The sequence below is a fragment of the Polypterus senegalus genome, chromosome 5, assembly GCF_016835505.1.
Source record: "Polypterus senegalus isolate Bchr_013 chromosome 5, ASM1683550v1, whole genome shotgun sequence".
In the NCBI taxonomy this organism is placed as follows: domain Eukaryota; kingdom Metazoa; phylum Chordata; class Cladistia; order Polypteriformes; family Polypteridae; genus Polypterus; species Polypterus senegalus.
The window spans coordinates 195,141,903-195,168,983 of NC_053158.1; the positions used below are offsets into that span (position 1 = coordinate 195,141,903).

The window sequence follows — 27,081 nt, forward strand, 5'->3', positions numbered from 1 at the left end:
GGCACATTACAAACATTACCACTGCATTACCAAATCCCATACCAAATGGCATATAACAGAGACATAGCTACTGGACAAACACACTGATGTCCTCCCTGCGTGGAGTTTGTATGTTCTCCCCGTGTCGGCGTGGGTTTCCTCCCACAGTCCAAAGATATGCAGTTTAGGTGCATTGGCGATCCTAAATTGTTCCTAGTCTGTGTGTGTGTGTGTGTGTGTGTGTGTGTATACTGGTGCCCTGCAGTGGGCTGGCACCCTTCCCAGGGTTTGTTTCCTGCCTTGTGCCCTGTGTTGGCTGGGATTGGCTCCAGCAGACCCCTGTGACCCTGTAGTCAGTATATAGCAGGTTGGATAATGACTGACTGACTGACTGACTGACAAACACACTGATACACAGAGACTTGTCCTTTTATTGGGTAAGCACATTTCTATCCCCCCCAGTAATTACTTTCTGTTAGATATATTCAGTTTTAAAATTTGCAGTGCATTATCTTTTGCAATATATTTTGTAAGGCAGAGGTCACCAAGTCCGGTCCTGGAGGGCACCAGTGGCTGCAGGTTTTCATTCTAAACCTTTTCTTAATGAGTGACTTGTTTTTGCTGCTAATTAACTTCTTTTGAACTAATTTAATCGACTCAGACCATTTAATTGTTTCTTTTTCCTTAATTAGTGGCCAAACAATGATGAGGTGACAAATGAGCCAAAACAGAACCAGCAAACTGTGTCCATCATACAATATCTGAAAATAAAGAAAGATGAAAGTCTCAGGAATGCTGATCTGCTCTTAGAAAAGAGAAAATCAACCATTTCAGAGAGCAGCAACAAGCCACGGAGTTAAAGAACGAGTTTAATTAACAAGAAGACTCTGCACCTCATTTAGCAGCTGGTTTAGTGAAATTGGTTGGAGTCTGAGGCCCTGACTTAGTTGGTCTTCTGTTGGCTCCCTCACTTCACATTTCATTTGTGTTTGGGTGCCATTTAAGGAAAGAAATGAAGCAATTTAGAGGAATGATGAAGAATTCAGGTGATCACATCTTTAAAAAGCAATTTAATTGAAATGAATTCACAAGAAGTTAATTAGCAGCACAAGCAGGGCTCTCATTAAAAAAAAGGTTAGAATGAAAACCTGCAGCCACGGTGGTCCACCAGGACCGTAGTTGGCAACCCCTGTTGTAAGGCATATAGGGTGGACATCACAAGCATTAGAACATCTCTTACAATTTCCCACACCAAATGGCATATAAGAGATAGATGGATGCATTTGCTCTTCAAAGGTGAAGAAGCTGATTTCTGTCTGACAAGCAGTTATTCTCTGTTGGATGTATTCAGCATTGGCGCTTGCTGTGCACCACCTCATGGAATGTTTTTTGTAATGCATGTAGTAATACAATGTATTGTATTAGTCATTCCAACAAATGGTGCATGAGAAACATTAGTACTGTTTTTATGAATCCCATACCAAATGGCATATAAAAGAGACATAGCAAATGCACAGTCACACAGATACACAGACAAACACCCAGACACGTGTCTTTTTGTTAAGTAGGGTAAGTTGATTTCTGCTCATCCAGCACTTACTGTCTGTTTGCAATGCGCAATCTATTGGAATGTATTTTGTAATGATATAGCAAAAAAAATACATCGCATTTGCCAATCCAACAGATGGCCTTTCCATCTGCTTTTCCAAATTCCACACCAAGTGGTATACAGTATAATAGAGACATAACAACTGGACAGACATAAAGATACGCAGACACTTGTCTTTTTATTAAGCTGGGTAAGCTAATTTCTGTCCCTCCAGAAGTTATGCATTTTGTAATGCATGTAGTAATAACATTTTTCATTCCAATTGATGGAGCTCAAACATTAGCACTGCTTTTACAATTCCTATACAAAATTGCATATAACAAAGACAATGCGACGGGATGGACTCACAGATATAGAGACACTTGTCTTTTTATTAAGTAAAACAAGCTGATTTGTGCCCCTCTGGCAGTTACTCTCTGTTGGACTTATTCAGTGTTTTTTTTTGTTTTTTTTTAACCGTGTCCTGTTTGGCTGTGAAGCAATCAGAATTGATGTCTGAATGCTGGCGACTAACCTTACAGGTTTTCTCTCAGGTGGATCGTTACAGCTTCTGCTGACGTCACGCCTGATACCAAAACTTTATTAAAAATATTTTCATATGTTTTTAAGATTCGAACCGGACACGGAGACAAAAGTGAAAGAAAAAGAAGAGAGAGAAGGAAGAGATGGAGGTAAAGGGGGAAGGGGGGGTTTTCGTATAGAATCTAGACCTGCAGAAAGAGAGGGGGGGGGAAACAAAACCACAAGACAAAAACATTGCTGCATCAGCTACATGAAGATATATAAAAGTAAAAATGTTTGCTGACAATCGTACAGTAATTATTACTAAGGCATTTAGGGCCAACCACAACCTTAGGTCATGTGCTGAAGATGTCCAAGTCATACTTATGAAAGCACCATGTGAGCACCTGTGTGCGTACGCACGCTTGTATGTTTAAGGTTTCTCTATAGGAGCACCCAATAGTGAGTGTGAAGGGCCACAGACCTGCCCCCAAAAACGTGCGGAAGATGAAGGGAGTTCCATGCCCAGAGATCCAGAGGTCACCCCAGAGCGCGGAGACCCCAGGGAGGCCGTCAACAGAGAAGCCCCAACCCCCACTTGAGAGGCGCAGAGGATCACCCCGGGGGGCCACAACCAGCAGCCGGCAGAGTCCCAGGAGATATCAACGGCAAGCCCCCAGGCCCGCCCAGAGCCGCCACCCCGAAGTCGGCCGGGCCCGGAACCCAGCAGCCCGGGACCCAAGGGCGACCCACCCCGCCGAGGACCCAACAGAGCCCAGGGAACCAGATCCCACCAGGCAGCCACCGGGAGCGACCAGACAGATGCTTAAGGCAGGGGGAGGGTAGGCAAAGATGTTGTAGTATTGCCAGATGTCCCGGGAGAGGGGAGGAGTCCAAAACCCCACCTGACATACACAGTCACACACAAACACAGTCACACACATACACAGTCACACACAAACACAGTCACACACTCCCTCCCTCAGGCTCTCACATACACATACAACCCAAGACTTACAAGGATGTACGCCAGACACCCATTCACACTCCCCACACACACCCTACCTAACTCTGGTCTCGGTGCTGCAGTACCTGAGGTACAACCATTCCCGGACGCCAGAGCTAGCCCCGTTCCGCAGGGGTAATAGTGAGCAGGCACCCCGTCCAACGCAGAGCAAAGCAACCCACCACTCTAGACCACAGGCAGACGGCCAGCTCCCACTCCTAGCCTCCAGCCCCGGGCAGCTAACTGAGAACAGAGGTGTAATAAGACCTCTAGTCTCCCTCCGCCTGCTCTAATGTAATGTTGGTCTTAACACTTATTCAGTGTTAACATTTGCAGTGCACCATCTATTAGAATGTATTTTTGAATGCATGTAGGAATAAAATTCATTACCTTTTCATTCCAACAGATTGTGCATTGCAAACATTAGCACTGCTTTCTGATCTAATACCACATGGCAAATAACAGAGACAGATGAATGCACATGTCCTTTAAAAGTGAATTAGCTGATGTTGCCTTCTGTTGGGTTTTTTCAGTGCTCACCGTTGCAGTGCAGTGTGTCTGTCCGGTTGCTGTGTTTCTGTTATATATCATTTGGAATGTGATTCTTAATGGCAGTACTAATATCTGTGATGTATCATCTGTTAGATTCATAAGGTCAGTGCTAATGTTTATGATGTGCCTCCTGTTGGATAGCAGAGACACAGCAGCCGAATGGGGCACACTTATACTGATACTCAGACACTTTTCCTTTTATTAAGGTGGATTTATATACATTTTTTTTTATTCTTTTGGTCTTCTTTAAAGTTTTAATTTTCCCTTGGGGACACATGAAGTGTATCTACCTGTCCATCTATCTTGTTCCTCAGGTGAGTTTCTATCTAGGCTTTAATATATGTGGAATTTTCATGGCCCTACCTACATTTCCTTGACTTTCTTTTGGGGTGTACAGTTTAAGCCCACAATTAAAGGTACCCATCTTGATTAATTGGCAGTAATAACCGTCTAATAAACTGTGTAGACAAAAGGGGGCATCACAGACCCTCAAAACTCAGACACAACCACCAATTCCAGTCTGGGTTTTAAGTATGTTTTCTTTTTCAAACAAAAACCTTCTTCACCATCACAACTGCTTATCTTTTCTTCACTCCTCCCAGGTAAACTTTGTCTTCCTCCTCCTCCTCTTGACTCTGACCCCCTGGACAATGTGGGGTGCACCATTTCAAACCTAACCCGGGATAATTCCAGTACCAAACTTTAGTCTCCAGGAGGCACTTCCAGTTCAGGTGGGAGCACCTTGGGACAGAAGGTCCTCTGTCTGACAGCTCCCCACTGGCAACGCTCATTGAACCCAACAGTCCAATGGAAACACAGCTGTCCAATTGGGGTCCTGCCTAGAGTGATGCTGCCACCCACTGTACTGGGGATTGACAAGCATATAGGAGGCAGTCTCCCAAGGCCCCTCATTTCTTTTTGATTTCCTTACATGAAAAGGAGACCCCAACCATCCTGGTCACTTATACACTCTATCCATCATACTAATCTCTCAGCTACGTAAGGCACTTACCACTCCCAACCAGGATGCAAACTCATCTGTTTCTCCCACAATGCTGGCATCTCATGCCAGCCTCCTGGCTGAGACAGGGAACACCCTGCCTCTCTTTTCTAGACAATCCATTATATGAGTTTCCTAGCCAGACAAACAAAACAAGGTCCATCCATGGCATCTCTGGATAAAAAAAAAACTGATTTCCCATGATGCTACAGTATTAGCTGTGAGCAGAGACATTAAGGGAAGAAGGACGTTTGGAGGCACCAGGAGTGCAGTTGCACCCCAGGACTGTATGTGGTGGACGGATGTGATGGACCTAAAGATTTATGAGTTACTTTGGAATCTTCTCCCCATTTGTGATCCTGCACATCTTGTGAGTCCTTTCTGATGGACTCCCTTACCTGTACCTTTTTGGGATGTGGATGACAATCCATGGAGATAAGGGACAATTGTGCCATCTCTACTGAAACAGTGGTCAGGTTAAGGTTCTGACCACAAATCTTTAAACCTGGGAGACAGCAGGATTTACCATCATGTCACATTGTGATACCTAACATAAAGTCCTTGTTTGTTATCTCAAGGAACACTGGGATGACAGACATGGAGTGTGAAGAAGTTCACAAACAAGCGCAGAAGGTTATTTTTCAAGGTTTACTGATCTGAAAAAGAAAATTCTGTAAACTGAACAGAGTCTGAATTGGGGAGAGGTGTGGAGCAAGGAGGTGCCAGAAACCAAATGTTAATTTTTACTTTACATCCAATAACAGCACTCAGTGTTCACGTGTACTGTCGGGAAATTGTGCAGCATAAGCAGAAATGACAATGAGCCAAGGTCAAAATGCTGAGAGAAAAAGTTGCTCCCCAACTTGACTTGACTTGATATTGTCCCTTTAGCTCTGACAAAATTCCTAGTCCCAGCACATGAAAAGCATCCCCATATCATGATGCTGCCAACACAACATTTCACTGTAGGTCTGGTGTTTCTTGAGGCCTGGGCACTGTTAGTTTTATGCCGTGACTGGGAAACAAGTTCTCTTTTGATCACATCTCACCATAAAACCTTCTCCAACATCTTATCTGGGTCTTTCTCATGCTTTGTAGAATATGCAATACATGTTTTTATGGGGAATTTCTTAAGGAATGTCTTCTTGTTACCCTCCGACAGAGGCCTGCTTTTTGGAGAGCTCTTGAAATTGTGGACCCCTGCACCTTCACTCCCTTTTCAGCCAAAGAGCATTGTGGATGTCTGAGAGTGACGGTTGAATTTTTAGTGGCCTCTCTCACCTGTTGACGTCTGCTCTAATTATCAGTTTTGAGAGACGGCCGGTTCTAGTAAGAGTCTGGGTACAGAAAGCAACTTCCACTTTTTGATGATCGAACAAGTATGGCTTATTTATGCTAATTATGTTTAATTATGATGTAAAAATGACATTTATGATTCATTTGTGTAAACCTGGAGTTTCCAAAGCACAGAGGTTTAAATAATTATGCAAGCACTAAATTCTGAATTGCTCTTCTTCATTTGAAAATCTACAGACTTTGGTTTCTTTTGACTTTGGAAATGTGTTGTTACAGCATAAGAGTTCACATTGAAGATACTAAATGGATAAATATATGTACAAATCTTTCGTCATGCAGAAAATTAGGATGACTTTTTTTTTATAATTTTATTGATTTTATTGAAATCACACAACATTCCATACAAATTGATCAATTTTACAAAAATAGAATTGAAAACAAATCAACCCCCACCACTGAGAAAATTAGGATGGCTTTCAAAGGGACTGTACTAAAATAATACTCCAACTATTCATTTTTCAAACCTACTTATCCTGAGCTCAGTCACAGTGCAGCTGGAGCATATCCAGGCAAATATTGGGTACAAGGCAAGAACAATTCATGGACTGGGTTCTGGTCCACTGCGGTGTAAACACACACAAAGACAAAGTTGGGTCTGTTCAGCATCAGCAATCTACCCAACCTGCATGTCTTTGGACTGTAGGAAGAAAAGTGGAGTGCCGAGAGGAAACCCACACCGACATGGGGAGAACATGCAAACTCCATGCAGGGAGCATCTGGGGCTTGAACCTAAAACAAGTATCAGTCAAATCAGAAACAGGTTCCTGAGGTGGATCGCTACCAGTGGAAATGCTTAGTGTAAGGGTTGGTAAAAGCTGTGTGAACCACCAGGGGACGTAGAGCTTCCTCAACCTCAACACAGACAGGCTGAGACACAAGTTCAACACAGCACACGTTTTATTCTTTTGTGGGGAAGCGTTTTCTGTTACTCCCCACTTCACAGCACAGTACAAAAGCAGCAAACGCATCACAACAGAGCCCTTCTTTCTTTCTTTCTTTCTTTCTTTCTTTCTTTCTTCTCTGTCTCTCTCTTCTATTCTCCTTCTCCCTCTCTCTCACTCACTCTCTCTTTCTCTTCTCTTCAAGAAGATATTACCTGCTGGCTGATCTGCTTGCAATGATACTAGTACCATAATTATACATCCTTTGTTCTTCTCAGATACGTTTTGTTTATGTTTTAATTACAATTACACACATATGTGTGGAAGAAACTAAAGTAGTTCTTTTTTTTCTTTTGGTTTTTAACTATTCTATAGGAGAATGTTTAACATCATACCCTTAGTTTATTGTTATTGTTATTATTGCATTAGGGTGTACTTTGCTTATCCAGAGCCACTTTTTAACACCATTCTCTGGGTTTACTGTCTTAATATTTCAAGACTGTTAATGATTATATTTTATGCTTATAGTATTTAGACTTTATTGGCAATAGATATCTCTACTTTTTATTCCTCTAACGCCGCTGCTGAGGGGCTTGTTTTGTCTTGGACGTGCTCTGTCTCTAGGTATGTCAGAGGACTGGGACTTTAATAATGATGTTAAGATACTCTCCAAAGTCCTAGCTACAAGGATGGAGAAAGTACTGCCTTCGGTAATATCACAAGATCAAACTGTATTTATTAAAGGCCGACACTTAGCTTCCAATCTTCAACACCTGTTTAATGTAATATATTCACCAGTAAAGTCAAACACCCCGGAGATATCATTATTGTTGGATGCAGAAAAAGCATTTGATATGATTGAATGGACCTACCTTTTCACTACATTAGAGAAATTTGTGTTTGGCCCAAATATTTGTGCATGGATCAAACTACTGTACACCAATCCAGAAGCTTCAGTTTGTATTAACAACATTTGCTCAGACTACTTTAAACTAGAACGTGGTACCAGACAAGGATGCCACTTGTCACCGCTGCTATTTGCAATCGCCATTGAACCACTGGCAGTTCACTGTCGAAATGCTTTCAATAAGCTGTAAGCAGTAAAAGCCAATATATCCAAGTCTGTAGATTTTATTGGTAAGTAGTAATCATTATTGAATTGGAGACTGATTATGGCCACACTCACACACATTATCACAGGGGTACTGCCTTGCATTTGAATCCTATGTCTGATCTTTCTTTGTGTGGAGATGCATGTTCTCCCCTTGACTTTTTGGCTTTTTCTCCACGTACTTTGTTTTTAATCCCACGTCCCCAAAGATGTGTTTGCTAGGTTGGTCCTGTGTAAATGATTGTGGTTGCACATGCGAGTGGGCCCAGTCACAGACTACTGCTTTGTCTAGAGCAGTTTCCTGCCTTACACTCTCAGCTGCCATTATGGAAAATAAAAATGTATGTACTGGCATAAGCAGACATAAAAGTAATTAACAACTTCTATAAGCATTACATTTAGTGTACATTAAATATGTCAAGCAAACAGTTAAATAAAGACATTAGTCATATTTCATTTTTTAAACTAAAAGCAAATTCACCAGTATTGAGATACTCGGACAGATAAGGCAGGAAGAATATTATGAACAGAAACTATATGAAGACAAAGAGGGAGCAGCAAGGAGAACACCTGTTGTTTGAAGGCCGGGAAGGAAGGAATGATACAAATAACAGAATTTAGAAATGACTGGTGGCCAGCAAGATCACGGGTGGAGTAGTGACTTAGAATATACAGTATCAGGGTTCACATCTGAGTTCCTCCCTCTATGGAGTTTGCATGTTCTTCTCTTCCCGTGTCTGTGTGGGTTTTCTTCCACAGTTCAAAGACATGCAGTTTAGGTGGATTGGCAGTCCTAAATTGACCCGTGCATGTGGCGTGTGTTCACCCTGCGATGGCCTGGTGTTCTGTCCATGGATTGTTCCTGTCTTGTCCTCTGTGCTTGCTGGGTTTCAGCCCCCTGGTGCCCCAGCTCAGGATTATGCAGGCTTAGAAAATGGTATGGAATGGGCTGTTTTAGTGTTATTTGATATTGTTTATATTAATCAAACATAAAGAAAGCCCAGAGTGGCACGGCAGTCAAACTATGGAGACCAGGGTTTGCATGTGTGAAGTTTACTTGTTCTACAAGTGTCTGCGTGGGGTTCCTGGAGTCCTGGAAATTGGAAAGAGGACATTCAAGGTCTGTTATTGACATTGGAAGTTGCTTTGAGAACTAGCTCAGAAGTTCGCCCATGCTCCATGGTGTACAGTTGCCATCGCCTTGGCCATAGGTGTTTCATGGGTTAGGGGCTGAATATTTAGACTGAGCAGGACCAACACTTTTTAGTTATCATGTGACAGAACACTGTCACACTAAAAAGTCATCCGCCTGACCATTGCAACGTGAGGAGCCCTTGGCTGCCACCCGATTCTTCCTTTCCCCTTTGAGATGGCTCTGCAAGTGCATTCAGTAGGCCCCTTCATTTATCAGTCTATGCTCTTCTTTTGATGCACAGTGTATATACAATGCCTTCTGTGTCAATTGCATTTTACCAGTTGTGACCTGTAGGGGACACACAAGCCCTGGGTTCAAATGGGCTTATTTTATCAAGCACAATACCTTTGAGCTTCATTCTTCCACAGTTAACATAATTACCAATCTTTCCTTTCTTCCTTCATCCATACCTCATTAGGTGATTGTCACCTTACTTCTCTCCCGACTCTGACTCCCCGAGTCAGGTGAGGTGAGGCGACTTCGGTGTGATGTGCTAGAAAAACAAGTTGGATCTATGGAAGCTCCAGCCTTGCAACTTACTGGTGTTAAAGACCAGCCACTAGCTTCTTGGTGACAAATACCACAGGACACCTACAGAGGTCACGTGGTGTCCAAGACTTAATGGATCAGAGGGGGACCTACAAAATATTAGGTAGGTGGTTTAAAGAGAAAGGTCCAGCTGTAGACCTCCACAGCTCCATGACTCAGTAGCTCCACATGAGAGCAAATTGGATTGCAGGGTTTTGTCACCTGGTGCTACCTGATAACAATCCCCCAACTGTACTCTTAACTATAGTGTAACCAGGCGTATGAGTGACAAATAACGTAAGGTGACATCCTCCTCAGTGGAGTGGAGCTTTAGAGATCCGCACTTGGCTGATTAGTGTATATTCGTTAAAGGAGTACAAAAAGTCCTGGCATTAGGGGTTAGGTTTAAAGTCAGATTCATTTAAAGAGAAGACATCCCAGGGCCATGGAGACAGAAAACAGTAGTCACAGGGTGCATAACTACCTACCTTTTATGTATTTGTCCCTTCTTTCCTATCGGGATGGTGATAGAATATGGACCCTTTCGATCTCTTAAAGATGGCCTCAGAAAAAGTTGATCATTAGGCTCAGAGACAGGAGGGAATTTTTTTAAAACCTTTTATTCGAGAGCTGTGCTGCTGTGATTTAATGCTTTTTGTGAAAAAAAAAGCCAATTTTTATATTTCCTCTTTTATTTTCAATTCTTGTAGGTGTGTATTTAAGAAAGAGGTCTGGTTTAATTTGTTTAGTTTGAGGTGATCAGGTGTGATCCTATCATGAAAATGAGTGCTCTGTGGGCCAATTTCCAAGAGCCATGCTGTTAACCTGAAAGGTCATTAAGAAGCATTAGATATTTAAACACTGAGTGCCCCCATTGGCCAAGTTGACTAAGTTACCTGTGTGACCAGAATTCAACTTCTTCTGAGACCTTTAAACAAAGCACATGCAGACATTCTGTCTTATCAGCCTTAATAGTGCTGCTCAGCCTTCTCATGGCAGCATGTTGTGTCTGTTCACTCCAGTCATACCAGCTTATACCACTGCCTTCTACAGAGCATGTGGCAAAGTGGCTCTGTAAGGTACTCCCAACAACACTCTCTTATACCTCCCCTTCTTGGAGAAAGCCGGGAAATCTCCAGGGTTTCTCAAATCTTGTCAGAAACACTTTTGATTGCACGCATGACCAAAGTAACAATTGAATTCTGCCCAAATCACTAGGATGGACAGAGCATATTCATGAAAACCCTAAGGTGAACATCATGCTGTAAATTCTGAATTCCCTGAGAAAGCTGAAGGTGATACATTACAGTGCCACCACTTTTGGGTAAACCAGGACAGGGGCAACAAGCATTATAAGCAAGTACCACAAATCAGAGTACAAGAGACAACAGGTGTTACTGAACAGGTGTTTTTATTGAAAATGACCAATCATCATCATCATCATCATCAGTGATTGTCATTGAGAAGGCATGAAGCCCACGGCAAAAACAGACAATTTCATCGCAGGAAAAATTTAAGAGGTTGCACACATTTTTTAAGGGTGATTTTCAAGAAAGCAATTGCCATAGTATGCTGTTAAATCCAAGTTATTACCAGAGTAATCCATCAAAATAAGACAGAAGACTAACTAATAATAATAATAAGTACAAGCGCAGTTATCATGAAAAGTAATAATGTATATGTTACCGGCAATGTATGAAACACAGGCATTGTATAGAATGTCTAGGCAATATATAGAATGCCTGCCGTTTTTGGGCATAGTATGAAATATCCAAATTATTTTAATATTATATATACTTTCCCTAGGCATTGTATGTAATACCTAGGCATGATATAGAATGACAAATGCTATTTAGGCAAAGTTTTAAAAGAGAGTCATGAAAAGGCTTTTATTGAAAAGACATTTATGAAAAAAAAGGAACAAAGTTATTGAGGAAAACAAGAGAAAATAAAATAAATAAAATATGAACCTACTAAAATTTTATTTTAAATTTTACTGAAATGCAAATGGGGAATTCTTCGTTTGAGGCGAACGGCAAAAGTCACAAGACATTCGAAATGTCATTTGCAGGAGTATTTTATACTTTGTCATTTTGGCATGTTGATCTCTCAGGTCCCCAAAACATTTTGACGGTTCTTAGAAAAAACAGAAAATCAAGCAGTTTGGGAAATGTCTGCTGTGTCAGAATGAGAGCAGCAACAAGCCATAGAATTAAATAACGAGTTTAATTAACAGCAAGTATTGGCTTCTAATTAAGAAACTGGTTGGAGTGAAATTGGTTGGAGTTTGAAATCCCAATTTAGCTGGTCAGCTGTTGACTTGTTTCACATTTGATTTCTGTTTGGCTGTCATTTAATTAATTAATTAATTAATTAATTAATTATGAAGAAAATAATTAATTCAGAGCACTGAATCCTTAAAAACAGGTCTACTAAAATGAAGGGAAAAAGAAGTTAATTAGTAGTGAAAACTAGTCACTGATTAGGAAAAGGATTAGAATGAAAACCTGCAGCCACTGCGGCACTCCAGGACTGGAGTTTGCCAACCCTGTCTAGGCATTCCATACAATGCCTGCATTTCACACATTGCCGGTAACATATATATCAAACTAGCAGAATACCCACACTTCGCAGCGGAGAAGTAGTGTGTTAAAGAAGTTATGAAAAAGAAAAGGAAAAATTTTAAAAATAACGTAACATGATTGTTAATGTAATTGTTTTGTCATTGATATGAGTGTTGTTCTCATATCTATATACATTTATATCTATCTATCTATATATATATATATATATATATATATATATATACACACATGTATATATATATACATACACACATATACTATGGGGTGCCAAACAGGCAAATACATTGATTTTCTGAATATATAAAGTCGGCGTCAGAATGTATAAAGTCAAAACTTGAATACATAAAGTCAGCGTCGGTATATATAAAGTCAAAACTTTTTTCTGAATATATAAAGTCAAAACCTGAATATATAAAGTCTAGTTAGATTTAGTCATCATTGCATAACTTTTTCTTTACAATAGAAATTTAAAGACTAAATTCAACTTCCATTCCTACCAAAGATATTTCTGGGGACTAAATAGAACCCACTTATATCCAAATTCGGGCTATTGAGCTATTGCCTGCCTGCCTGAATAAGTCACCCTCGCTACGCTCTTACTTTTTTACCGTTCATTTAATCATGGCTAGTGGCGGAAAATTTATAAAATGGAAGGAGGATTACACTGAGTATGGCTTTACCAAAACAATTATTGATGGCAAATCGATTATTCATAAAGTTTCAATTGGTGATGTTTTTCTATGTTAACCTCCTATTTTTTCATACTTCTTCTCAAACTAAGGTGGTGTGAGGGTAAAATGAATCGGGATGTGCTGATCAATGTAATCGGTGTACCAGGAAATCATGCATTGACAGAAGTTCCCCTTTGCTTGTAATGCAAAGTGTGATTAAATGCATTATTTTTTAACGCGTTATGGAGCACATGCATCGAAGCTTCTCAGGTGTGCTTGTGCTAAGAAAAGGAAAGATTTTAAAAATAACGTAACACGATTGTCAATGTAACCTTTTGTAAATAGTGCCTGGAGGATTCAGTGTGTAGAAACTCTACAGACAGCATGTGTATTAACTTGTGGATTTTTCTGTGAGTATTTGGTGGCAGCGTCACAAAGTCGCTTCTGTAAGACTGCGTTAGCCGCGGAGCTCAGCTCAGAGCGAAATGATGTAAATGGGAGGGGAGATGATGACGTGACTCCCCCACCCGCCTAAACTGTCAATCCCCCACAAACACAGTCTCTCGGAATTTGCATAAGCACAGCCCTTTCACCTGCAATTTTAACTTAGTTACAAAGTGATCAAAACTCTTGTTTATATCCTGCGTCCTCTCATTAAACTTGTATCCCGCATTAGCCGTGGGCATGACAAACGCCAGCGGCAGCCTGTCTATGAACTTAATTTAAACTTTAGGTTTACACCTTTCTTTGTTTCCGAAGTAGCAGCACTCATGAATATGGTTGTATATGTCACTCGCTCGCTTATTATTGTTTCGCTGCCTTCTTAATTATATAATGCATGTTTTCTTCAGCGCTTTTTGGAGGTCTTCCTGGTTTTCTACGCACTGCATTGACAGTCAGTTCACGTGATTACGTGGGAGGCGTGATGATGTCACACGAAACTCCGCCCCCCACAGCTTTCAAGCTCAACTCCATTACAGTAAATGGAGAAAAATAACTTCCAGTTATGACCATTACGCGTAGAATTTCGAAATGAAACCTGCCCAACTTTTGTAAGTAAGCTGTAAGGAATGAGCCTGCCAAATTTCAGCCTTCTACCTACACGGGAAGTTGGAGAATTAGTGATGAGTCAGTGAGTGAGTGAGTGAGTCAGTGAGTCCGTCCGTCAGCTAGTCAGTCAGTCAGTGAGGGCTTTGCGTTTTATTAGCATAGATTCATAATAAAACACAATTACAAAACACAGAGAAAAAAACATATTAATGGAAATATTTTAAAACAATAAATGTTGTTTTCCTGTTTTTTTTTTCAACAATCTGTGTCAATCAATTATCTAGCGAAAGTAAATTGTTATATTTAGTGGTTTTGCGCCTCTCTAGAGAACGCGCTATGGGGACAGATGCCTCACGCCCAGAATACACCTTTGTTTAATTAATGGAAATATTTTAACCAGCGAATGATGCAAATGTAAATCTGATAACAGCAAATGTTACAAACCAAACAGAAGGATTCTCTGAGAAAGCAGATTTTAAAAGCATCTTGTTATAAAAACAGCTTTGCAGAGTTTGTTGAACTGAAAATATCCCAAATGATCTCACTAAATTAGCATGCACTATTTGAATTTTCATTTTTAGTATTGATTTTAAGCAGTATTTTTCAGCTAAAGGAGAGAAAATGTCAGAGAATAAATTCTAAATGTGCACATGATAAGATAAATCAGATAGTCCATGATGATATCACACTTCATAAATCATATGCTGAAATCTCCCCAAGATGGGGGAATTTCTGTGTCTATCATACATTAAAACTAAAGCCTTGCATTAAATTTTGAAATTTATGAATACTATCGGACTCTGCCCCCTGCTCACTTCGCTCGCCCACCGCAGGGTTTGGTTAACCGGATATACAATTTAAAGAGTTATTTTCACAGGAATTGTTACATACTATTTCGATTCTTTGTTGCATTGCTTCTCCGTGATCATAAATATAAACCTGACCAAACTGCGGTTTCTTCGAAATTAAACTTGTTGTAGCTTTAATTGTTGCGGAAACTCAGGTTCTCATAACGTATGGTCCATTATTGTGTAAATCTACGTTTTGAGTATTGAATGATGCGAACACGAACAGATTCATGTAGACTGTAGTGTTAGTGGATTTCACTTTCACAAAACAACAAATCTTTTAATTCTCGCAGATAGGCCTCTTCATTGGGAAGCAACACTACTTTTAACTGATGGCAACACGAATTAGACGATCTACAAGTCTCCGACTTAAACTTTAAAGCCTTACAATAACTACAATAGCTGCTATTACTATTTGTATTTATATATTTGTATTCTATTACAAAAAATGTCACAATATTTTTCACTTGAATAATGGTGTTACTTTTAATAAAAAGTGCTGAACAGGAGTTCTGGTTTTGCTGTAGTATTGAATTGGTATTGACTATCAATTAACTACAATGATGCTGTGAATTGAATGCAAAACCCCTGGAATTGTGACATTTAAAACTTAGACCCTTTTAAATCTCTCGGTTTACAGCTACTGAGGCAGGACAGCATTGTTTACAAAGAAATACTAAGAAATATGATTGGTTACAAGTTGTATTTTCTTTTTCCAACTGGTCAATTGATTTTGCATTCTAACTACAGCAGCTAATCAGTAAATTGGTTCAGTCCGTCTATGCTGAATAATGCAAAATAGCATCCCTTTAGGCCATGTCCCAAAACAGGCAATATCAGTTCTATTTAACGTCAGTTTGTCAGTTCTGATCTGTTCAGGATGCTCTGTCCATAAACCGTATAAATGGATATTATTTTTTTTTATTGTTATTAATAGAAGGTTATATTTGAAGGCAGGTCAAACCTCAGGCACATGCTCTCCTGCAGAACGTGTTTCTGTTTGGTGGTTTTCTTGTAAGAGTGACACCAGCATGGACACAGTCGAGTTTGGGTCCAGTAGGCTCACCAGAGGTACATCTACATTTCTCTCTTGAAACACACGATTTTGTATGGTCATTGCTAGCATGGAGTCAACCCCAAATGCTGACAGGGAGGTATCATTTGTAATGTCCTCTATATCCACACTGCAGACTTCACAGAGCAGATTCTTAATGTAATCTTCAGGATTAGAAAAACTGCTGTCTTGAGAAACCTCTGATATGTCAGCCAAGCCAAGTTTGATCTCCTCTGCCACGACTGAGTAGAAACGCTGTCTGAGGCAAACATTGAAGGACATGGAGTACTTACGCAAATTCTGGAAATGAAACTTCGACGCGACTATCTGTGGGTTGTTCTGCACCAAGCAGTATTCCAGACATTCATGAATTTCGGGTACATCCAGGGTCATCAAACCCTTCTGCTCAAGGAATTGTTGAATTTTATCTTTATTCAACAACAGACCAATATTTAAAGCTCCCCAGTTAATTGCCTGTCCAGGTAACCCAATCCGCCTTCGGTAATGACAAAACATATCCAAAAATGAGTTTGCCGCTGCGTAATTTGCTTGAGTAGAGTTCCCTAAAAAGGAAGCGATGGAAGAATAACACACAAAGTAGTCCAACTGGCATCGTCTGGTTGTGTTATGAAGATTTAAAACTCCAGCAACTTTGGGTCTCATCACTTTCTCAAAGTCAGATTTGCTCAAAGTGTGAATCAGTCCATCATGTAGGACCACTGCACTGTGAAAGAGCCCCCGTATTGGAACAGTGGGAGACGTGAGTTCAATGGCACTGATTGCATTCTTGACGTCCTTTGGAATGGCCACATCACAGCACATACTAGGAATGGTTACTCCAAACTGGTTCTGCAAGTCTGCAATTTCTGCTTTTCTCTCTGGTGTCGGAGCACTTCTAGAGAGAATGACAATATATCCACCTCCATGCTGGGCAATGAACTTTACAGTCTCGAACCCCAAACCTGAAAGACCCCCAGTTACCAAATATACACCGTCACGTCGAAAAAGCTGCTTATAAGGGGTCAATAGAGGAATTTTGGAAATTGTTTCAGAGTCATCATACAGAACAATCAATGAAATTGTCTTGGCCATAAAATAGGATTCTGATTTTTGATTATGCAGAAGCTCACTCCCATTGTGCTCATCAGATTGAACAATCTTGGTAGAGATATCTAACGGAGGATTTCTTCAACTTCAGGGACTTCATCCACTTGTAAATGGATTTATTTTGTTTCCTAAGGAAGGTTTTTCCAAAAAGTGATGCACACTGAATAATGCGAATGTTTTTATTGCCACACTTCATACTCAGGTGATTAAGGGACTGGTAGGTATCACACACTACAACAATATGACTGGCAGTGGTAACTCTTGAAATACTTTTAACAGCAGAAGCATTTGCAGGGTTTAAAAAAACTAACGCATTGTAATCATTTAACAACTCCTCTGAACTTGTTTCTGCAATAATTTCAGTGTGCCAACCACATTTATTTGCCACCAGAGCAAACATCCGGCATAAAACAGATTCAGGAAAGGAGGAAATTACACCCAGTTGCTTCTGGGGTCTGACTGTGGGGAAGGTGTTTACTAGAATTTCCCAAGCTAATATAAAGAAAGAAACACAAGGAACATCTTTCAGAAATGGAATCTTCCAACTTTTGTAACAGACTGACTCAGGAAGGAGAACTCTAGACGAGCCTTCCATTGGAAAGCATGATATGATATGATCTCCAGGCCTCAGGGATGTGACTTTACTTCCCACAGTTGTTACAATGCCACTGAAGTCAAGACACAAGAGTTGGTGGTTTTCGTTGGAGTATTTAGTCCAGTACATTGTCTCACCAAAGCGTAAAGCATTGACACTCACAGGAAAGTAATCAGAGGAATGGAGACATATCTTGCTTATCTGGATCTCCACTTCATCATTAGAGAGAGTTTTATGATAGCCACCAGTGGGAAGAGTGGCTTGCAGATGCTCAAGTCCATAAGGATTTGCTGTACTAAGGGAAAAGCTATGAAGATCTGAAACTGTCTGATAGTTGCAGTTGCTCTGAGCTCGGCTTTCAACTGTCCTTTTAATAACTGCGTGCTTAATTCTGCCATTTTTAATCACAACTTCTGGATATTTTTGGCTTTCATAAGAAGTAATTACTTTTCCCAGCAAAGCAATACCTTCATTATTTATAGATTCAATATCAATCATTTGAAAGTATAGATGAGAAAATTTCAGTAGCACATGTCCGGGACATTCCCCACAGAGCAAATCCTGTGCTCATCTGATCGACTGTATTTTCGGAGGCTTTGTAGGTGATCGTTTTAATTATGCAGTTGTATTTTACTTCACTTAGCATAATGATAATCTGCCGGTAAGCTTCACAACAGCTTGTTAAGTACTGTAACACATATTCGGGGCACAACTCATTTAGAATGTTGATTCCCCAGAAAAAAAGTATTTCTGTGAATTCAGAGTTGGCAAAAAATTGTCCAATATTCATCATGGCTAATTTTATATCTTTCTCAAGAACATACACAGAGTCTGGATGAAGATGATGTTTCAGCGACTGTGCCACCCCCAGCTGATCAGCAAAAACTAAACACTTCGGATGACTTTGTAAGATTTCTTCCTCAGAAGCGTCTACCCATTCATTTTCAAAAATACATTGACGGGTAATAGAAAGACCAGAGCCAAGAAACAAAATCTGAACATGTTTAAGTTCAGCTAAGACAAAGCCATTGGAATCAGTAAAACATCCGCACACCTCTGCAGAATTATTGTCAGTTTTAGTGACTTTCATGTAAATGAACATCTCGCTCTGCAATGGTGCAGATATAATCAGGCTGCCTATTGCTGAAGGAAATCCAGGCCTGGATTTGGAGACACTTACTACAAAAAAGGATGACATTTGTAAAAAGTAATCTAAAATTACTGGGTGAAAGAAATATTCATACATCTCTCTCTGAATTTCCTCTGGTACTTGAATTCTTGTAATGGCCTCTTTGAGCTCTTCTTTATGATAGATATTACCAAGTTGCCTGAATACTCCTCTGTATTGGAAACCCATGCTTGATAACTGTTTATAAATTGCCTCAGATGTCAGAATTTTTTCACACCGGGTGCGAACACTGTCCACTGAGATCTGTCTTTCCTCAGTCACATTTTTGGAATTCATTTGTATATTGCCTGATGCATACATGACTTCAGAGGAAAATATTCTGAAGGAGGTTGATCCATCCTGTGAGTCTAACTGTGCCTGTAGGGGCACTGAGTTTTTATTCACGATAAAGGGTTTAGAAAATTTTATTTCCAACTGAAAGAAATTTAGAGGCCGTTTAGTCTGCTGATTAGCCATGGTTGACGCCAAAGCTATCTCCACATAGAAGGACCCTGGAACTATAGGGATGCCGTTGTTTTCATGTTGATATATGTATGGTACCACATCTGTTAACTTGTGGCATGTGAACATTGTCTTGTCATGACTTGCCCCATGAAGAAGTGGATGATAAGAATCAAACATATTTTGGTCTATTATCTGCTCTGAATTTGGAAAGACCTCTTTCTTGACATGATCAAACTGGTATCTTGGGATAGGGCTAGGCAGAGTCTCACTTCCTTGATATAACTGTTGCCAACTGATGTCAAAGCCTAACTCAAAGAGTTTGGTCACGACTGTAAGCAGACTCTCATAGTCCTTACTTGGTTGCACAATAGGACATATTAAAGTGTCAGATCCTAAAATCTCGGTAATACTCTTTTGAAGTGCCCTTCTGGGACTGATTTCTATGAACACAATGTTTTTTCTGTCAGAAACCACTGATTTAATTGCCTGCTCAAAACACACAGGTTGTCGAACGTTTTTGGCCCAGTACTGACCAGTGGTAAAATCCCCAGTGGAAATGAACTGTCCTGTTACTGTAGAAATCAGGTCTGCAATCATCGTCCCAGTTTTCAGTAGCCCTATTTCTTCCTCAACAATCTTCAAAATAGGATCCATCATATGACTGTGGTATGCAGCCGGCACATCTAGAACATATAAGAAAATGTTCTTTGAACTGAATGTCAATGACAGCTTCTCGTGAATGTCATCTATGGATTCTTCATCTCCTGATAAGGTACATGACTGGGGGCTGTTGAAGGCAGCAATGTTGACTTTTCCTGAATAAGTAGGAAGAAAGCTTAAAATATCAGAAACAGCAATGTTGCTGACAACAAGCATCTTTCCTCCAGTGACTTTCGACTGGAAGAGGCTTCGATAGTAAATGACTTTCACAGCATCCTCAAGGGAGAGCAGACCTGAGCAATGTGCAGCTGCAACCTCACCTATGGAGTGACCCAAAACAGCATTCGGCTTTATACCCCAGTGACTCAGAAGACTCGATAGGGCTACCTGGATGGCAAACAGCAATGGCTGGATGATGTGTGGCATAGTGGAATAATCATAATCCCCTTCATTTTCCAGTCTGTTCAGAAGATCGATAGGATTATACAGATGAAAAATGTCCTGAATTTCTTTGAGTTTTTCTCTGAAAACGTTTTCTTCCTTTATCAGCTCCTTGCACATCCCCTTGTAGGTGACTCCATTCCCACAGAATACAAACACTAAGTGTATATTGGATTTGGCAGCTGCTACTTTCGTATTGGCTGCTGTTTGAATCTGCTTAGTTAAATTCTCAAGAGTCGGTGTGACAAAGGCTTTTCGGTAACTGTGTTTGGCGTGACTTCTTCTACATGCAGATGTATAGGCCAATTTATGCAGCTCTAATGACTTGCTGCTGGCTATTTTCTGAACAGTGTCAGCCATTGTCATATGAATGGCTTTCTCTGAGGCTGCTGAGAGTACAAACAGCTTCAGTGTCTTTTGAACTCTGTGATTCAGAACCCGGGTCTCTTTATATTGCTGCACCACAGCATGTGCATTAGTCCCACCAAATCCAAAGTTATTCACTCCTGCAGCCCTACCAAATGGTCCACTACTTTCCCATTTTTCTGCTTTAATTGGAATTTTAAGATTGAGAGCTTCTGTGTCAATGCTGGTGCTGTCTTTGGAATAATGGAGGGATGGAACAATGGTTTCATGTTGCATCATCAAGAGGATTTTGATGAGCCCCGCTATACCGGCTGCAGATTCAGTGTGTCCAATGTTACCTTTTACAGAGCCGATAACAAGACTTGGAGATCCAGCTGAACGAAATTTAGCAATAGCATTAGAGATGCTGCTGGCCTCAGTAGGATCACCCACTGGTGTTCCAGTCCCATGAGCCTCTATATATTGTATGTGTGAAGGGTCGACATGTTTGGAATAAATACTGTGTAGAAGCTCCTCCTGCTGCATCATTGATGGCCTGGTGATGGGCGCCACTGTTCTTCCATCTTGATTTAAAGCACTGCATGTTATGATGCCTCTGATATGGTCAAGATCTTTCAAAGCCTGAAACAAATGTGATGATAGTTTGAGTTTAGAATAGATAATATATATATATATATATATATATATATATATATATATATATATATATATATATATATATATATATATATATATATATATGCTTATCAACAAAATCACTATTTTTCATTTAGTTAAAAAGCTGAAATTTGTCAGGATTGTATATCTAGGCCAAAATCTCAAAAAAAAGCTTTGACTGATTTGACTGAAATTTAGTGACTTTATAGAAAACAAAATTAGCCAACACTTTTTTTTCTTCTCTCAATATTTGCCAGTAGCAAAACTATAGCGAGTAGGATATTCTAAATGGAGTGCACCCTTCATTTTGCTTCAGCTGAGATCACTGGAAAAATTGAACATGCAGTTCAGAACCATACCACTGTACAAGATGAGGCTGTAATTTCAAAAAGAAATCAAGCTACATGTACGTGAAAAAAAGAAACTGCCCTGCACAGGAAAAAGAGGTGAGGTGGCAAGCTGGATAGAAAATGAGATGTGAAGTAGACAAAGACAAGTTCGGTAAAACTTCACAAAGAAGTGGTTAGCAAGTTGCCTTCTTGGTTATGAATGGTACTCCCTATTCTGTCAGTTTCTTCTTATTCCACACAATGCAGTGTAAAATACAAATTCAAGCCCGCTCAGTTTGTTGAGTGCTGTTATATACATAAACTTCAAAGAACGGGAGGAGGTTAGGGAGTGTGTCTTGGTGTTAAAACACATGTCTCCCCACACCATCCCTACTACATCAACAACTCCTACCACGTCAACTGGAATGGCCTGTGACAAGTCCCACCTCTGACCATCAGTTTGGACTGTCCATACCTGTAGACCAAATAAGGAAACAACTGACGAATCTACATACAGGAAAAGCTGCAGGACCAGAAGGATGGAGTCAGTCCTTGAGTTGGTAAGGCCTATGTTGACCAACCTTGTGGCTGTGTCACCTGTAAAGTCTGTCTCTAAGGCTTCGGAAAGTGCCAGTGCTGTCGAAAACATCCTGTATTGTTCATGTTCCAAAGAAGGCAGGCGCCTCTTCACCCAATGATTAAATACCAGTGGCACTTATGTCTCATATTATTAAGAGATTTGAGAGACAGGTCCTGTTTATTTATTTAAAGAACTTCTGTAAAAAGCCCTATTTCCACCTGGGGACAAGTTAAGCTCTATTTATCTATCAGTATTGCAGAGAACTAATATGTTCCCTTGGAGGTCAGACTGCAATGTGCAAAACAAAAAACAAGAGAAGCAGCTGAGAGTTCTTGTTTTTCTGAGGTATAAGAGTTAATTAAAAATACATTTTGCTCCTAAAAAATAGTTTTAGTTGCCGCTAAGGAGCTATGGGGCAATTTTTAAAGGATTTTTTCCTTTTAGAAGGGTTTTTTTCTTTTTGTTTTTTTGCCCGCACAGGAGCAAAAGCAGCTCAGTATTTGGGGGTGTATTTGGAAATGTTACTTGTTATATGTTCTTGTTCTTGTATTTGTATTCAAAGTAATGTTGGCGAGGCAGGGCAGTAAGGAGCATTAACTTACACTGGCAACTCTGTAAGTAACTTGTCACTATGACACCAGTTAAGTAACAGAAATAACAATTCCCTACTGGGGAAAAAAGAAAGGCTGTGGCTGACTTCAAAGTTTTAAGATGCCGATTAGGCACAAGTGACTGTAGGAGCAAACCAGTAAGAAATTGACCAGCAGTGGATATTAAGTAAGTGAATTTTACTAGACTGAACAGTTTTTAGCGGTCAGGAAAACAGAGCAGTTAAGAGGGTGGCAGAGTAATAGTTCATTAATATGAAGGAATAGAAACAGTACAAGTGGAGAGCTTTAAAATAAGGAATACCAGGAGTGCAACGTTAGGAGAACAGACTGAGAAAAGTAAGGTTAACCTCATAGAAGGACAAACAGCAGGCAGAAAAGGGGGAGAATGTTGCAGGAGCTTAAAGAGCCAGAAGGTGTAAAATAACTTTAGCACTTCTATAATCTAATTTATTTGGCTTACATGTTTTCTTATTTTAGTTTACCATTTAAGTTTATTAATTTAATTTAAAAAAAATCAAAAAAAAGAGTTAAGGCAGTTTCAGTAATCCTCTTTCATATTTTAATAATGAGGCTAGCGCAATGCAAGTCCTGCTGGATGTTGGACTTTTTAGAGAATGGCTTGGAGAAGCCAGTCTTCTATGAGGGCTACATCTGCAGGAAATGGCAGGTGATCCAGCACCCCAAGTTAAGGATTACTATACTGGAGGAGGAGTTGGCTGGCCTGCATTGTAGTAGAGAATTGGTGGACTTGGCCCAGGTGTTTTTTAGAGAGACACCTAAGGTGGTGCTGGGGAGCTTCCAGATCAGATAGGTGGTGATAGGTGGGTCTCAGTCACAAGATGCAAGGTAAAGGGTTCACACTTTCCAGGAGCATCAACCCCAGAGTTGGAAATGTCAAACTGTTTTCAGGTCCTTTTGGAGCTGGATGGTGTCTCTGAAGATTCTAAGGTGGTAGGCAGGCCTGAGGAGCCCTATAGAAAAATGTAGTCTTGAAACTGGTAATCTCCACGTATTAGAAAAGTATTATAAGCGCATGAGAAAAGTAAATACTACATTTCACTAAGCATTAAGATGTAACAGTTAGGATTAAAAAGACTTCTGCCTACATATCTTTTATTATACTGTAAGAGCTAGAAACCACCGATAGTTCATTAAGCCAAAGGTTAGACGTGCAGGAGAGCTGGAAGAGGATGTGCCCCTCTCTTTGAGAGGGAATGTGAACATTTGGCTGTAAATAATGGTAGCAAATGCTGAGCTAGTAGGGAGTACTGGTAGGCCTTTTCAGACAGACATGATGGACAGAGTGGGGTTTGACACCCCCTTAGCTGAGAAATAAAGGTAGAATTAATTAGGGGCACAACTAGGGGAATGATAGGAGTCAGAGGTCGATGAATAATGACTTGTGTGATAAGAACTGAAATAAATGTAAGAGCTGCCTGTGGCAGCTAGCTCTTCCCTTCTTAAGAAAGTCTGTATATGTACCGTACAATAAATCTTGATTCTGCTGCCTGTCCTGAAACTACAAGTGCCTTCTTTGGTACTGAGGGTGCCAGCACCAGCCTGCTTCAACAGCCCCAATGGGCCACCTCAAAAACAGTTCCCTTGAAAAAGGAAGGTAGTGATAGTTGTGTACTCAATATTTAGGGGGATTGAGCCACAGGTCTGCTCCAGAGACAGAGAGTCTCGCACAATGTGTTGCCTTTCAGGTGCACAGATGAGAGACCTTCCTGGAAGGGTGGATAGACTGTTGGCCAGAGAGGAGATGGATCCAGCTATCATTGTTCATGTTGGAACAAATGACATACATAAAGGTAGACTGTCACTTCTGCGATCCAAATTGTAAGAGTTAGGTGCCAGACTGAGGACCAGAACTGACAAGGTAGTGTTCTCTAAACTTATGCCTGTGCCACGCGCCAGTCAAGCTAAGACTGAGGAGATTAGAAGGCTTAAAGTGTGCTTAAATCTTGGTGTGGTGTAAAAGGATATAGTTTATTGGGCATTGAAACTCCTTTTGGAACAGATGGGACCTGCTCCACTGTGATGGTTTACATCTGAACTGGAAGGGCACCAATGTTTCGGGGAGGCATATGAGTAGGTTAGTAGAGGATTGTTTAAACTAGGGTATGGGGAGAGTAGGGAGTTTAGCCCAGTCCAGATTTAGAACTGTACATGGAGGAACACACAATCGTGTAAAAATAAAAATGCATAGTAATGTAAATTCTAACCCAACTTTTAAAAGTAAAAGGAGTAACACATTAAGAACAGCAAAGTATCAAAAATAAAACAGGTGATTTGGAGTTGTATGTAGAGGAGCATAATTATGATATTATACCAATAAGGGAAACCTGGCTAAATAACAACGATGGGCATGTGTATAACATAGAGGAGTAAACATTTTTAGGGAGGATAGACAGAAGAGAAAAGGTGGTGGGTTACTGCTTGTGTCAAACAGAATTTAAATGCAAGTCCTCTTCAGTTGGACGATGAACCCCATCTTAGTGAGGACATGTGGCTTCATCTGGAAAGCATTGGGGAAAGAGGCCTTATTTTAGTAGTGTGTTATAGACTGCCCAATGCAAACAGTAATTTCAACACAATCTTTTTAGTAATATTAAAAATGCAAGTTTACAGGGGACATTATAGTCATAGAGGACTTTAACTATCTGAATATTAACTGGCATAACCTTGCAACTTGTGGAGCACACCAGCAGGTGTTTTTAGACGTAATAAGTAACTTTTTTTTGACAAAGTATGTTAAAGCTTCAACGCAGGGTGAGGCTTGTCTAGATGTAGTATTTTGTAATAATCAAGATAGAATTGAGGGTGTAGAGGTGATTGAACCACTTGGGTCAAGTGACCATAATATAATATAATTCTCAGTGTTTTGTAGGAGTGAGAATGAAAGACTAAAACTGTTAAGTTTAACTTTGGTAGAACAGATGCAGCAAAGTCTAAGGAGGATAGACTGAGATAAACATTTAAGTGTGGAGACAGTCATGGAGCAATGGAACGGGTTTAAAAACATTTTACATGTAATGCAGGACAGGTACATACCTACATTTGGAATTAGTAGGAAATTAAAACAAAAAAAAAATTCCACAGTAGATTAATATAGATTTAATAGAAGCTGCAAAGGAAAAAAAAAACAGCTTTATAAGGCATGTAAGACTAATGACTGCAAAGTGAATCATAGAGCATATGAGAACATGAGAGCAACCATTAAGAAGAATATCAGGGAGGCTAAAGACAGTTGGAGAGGAATATCGCAGAGAAGGTGAAAAATAACTCAAAGAGAATCTTTCATTATTTTAGTAGTAAAAGAACAGTCAAGGAGGAGGTCAAGTGCATTAATAACAGTAAAGGAGGAATAAAATATACAGACAGTGAAATAGCGGATGCCCTAAACTTGCATTTCTCTGAGGTGTTCACAAGTGGGGAAGTAGATAACCTCCCGTCAGTAATAGGGACTACTAAAGAGATACTGAGGGAAATTAGAAATTGTAGAGGGAGAAGTTCGGCTTGGATTTAATAGGCTATAATTAAACAAATCTCACGGGCCAGATAATATTTACTCTCAAGTTCTTAAGGCGGTTAGTGAGTACATATATAAACTCTTGCCTCTTATTTTTAGGAAGTCAAAGCAGGTAGTCTATAGACTTGCTAGGAAATCTATAGAACACGTGACGTTTTTAGGCAAAGTATGAAATGTCTTTGTTACTTTGATATGCTATGTACATTTCCTAGGCATTATATAATACCTAGACAGGTTTTTCAAAGAATGTCTAGGAAATGTTTGAAATTTTAATCGTTTCATACTTTGATGTCCCATTTTTGGCATTATATAGATTTCCTAGGCATTCTACACAATGCCTAATTTCACACATTGATGGTAACATATTGTTAATGATTTGGATAGGAATATAAGTAAAAAGTTGGGTAATTTTAAGATGATACCAAAATAGCTGGATTGGTAGATAATCTAGAATGCATTCAATCATCACAGTGGGACGTGGACAGCATACAGGCTTGGGCAGATTTGTTGCAGATGAAATTTAATGTCACTAAATATTAGAACATTAGAACACTCTAGACGAGAACAGGCCATTCAGCCCAACAAAGCTCGCCAGTCCTGTCCACTTATTTCTTCCAAGAAAACATCAAGTCGAGTTTTGAAAG

At 40.0% G+C, this 27,081-nt stretch overlaps 1 protein-coding gene across 1 annotated transcript in view; it reads right to left on the reverse strand.

Annotated features, from left to right (window-relative positions):
- Positions 1-14,996: 14,996 nt before the first annotated feature.
- Positions 14,997-27,081, reverse strand: part of LOC120529932 (hybrid PKS-NRPS synthetase pytA-like) — a 75,417-nt gene continuing 63,332 nt past the window's right edge. The window contains 3 exon segments of the mRNA XM_039754141.1: positions 14,997-17,090; positions 17,092-18,144; positions 18,146-21,349. Coding sequence (XP_039610075.1) covers positions 15,831-17,090; positions 17,092-18,144; positions 18,146-21,349 — 5,517 coding nt within the window. The 3' untranslated portion in view covers positions 14,997-15,830.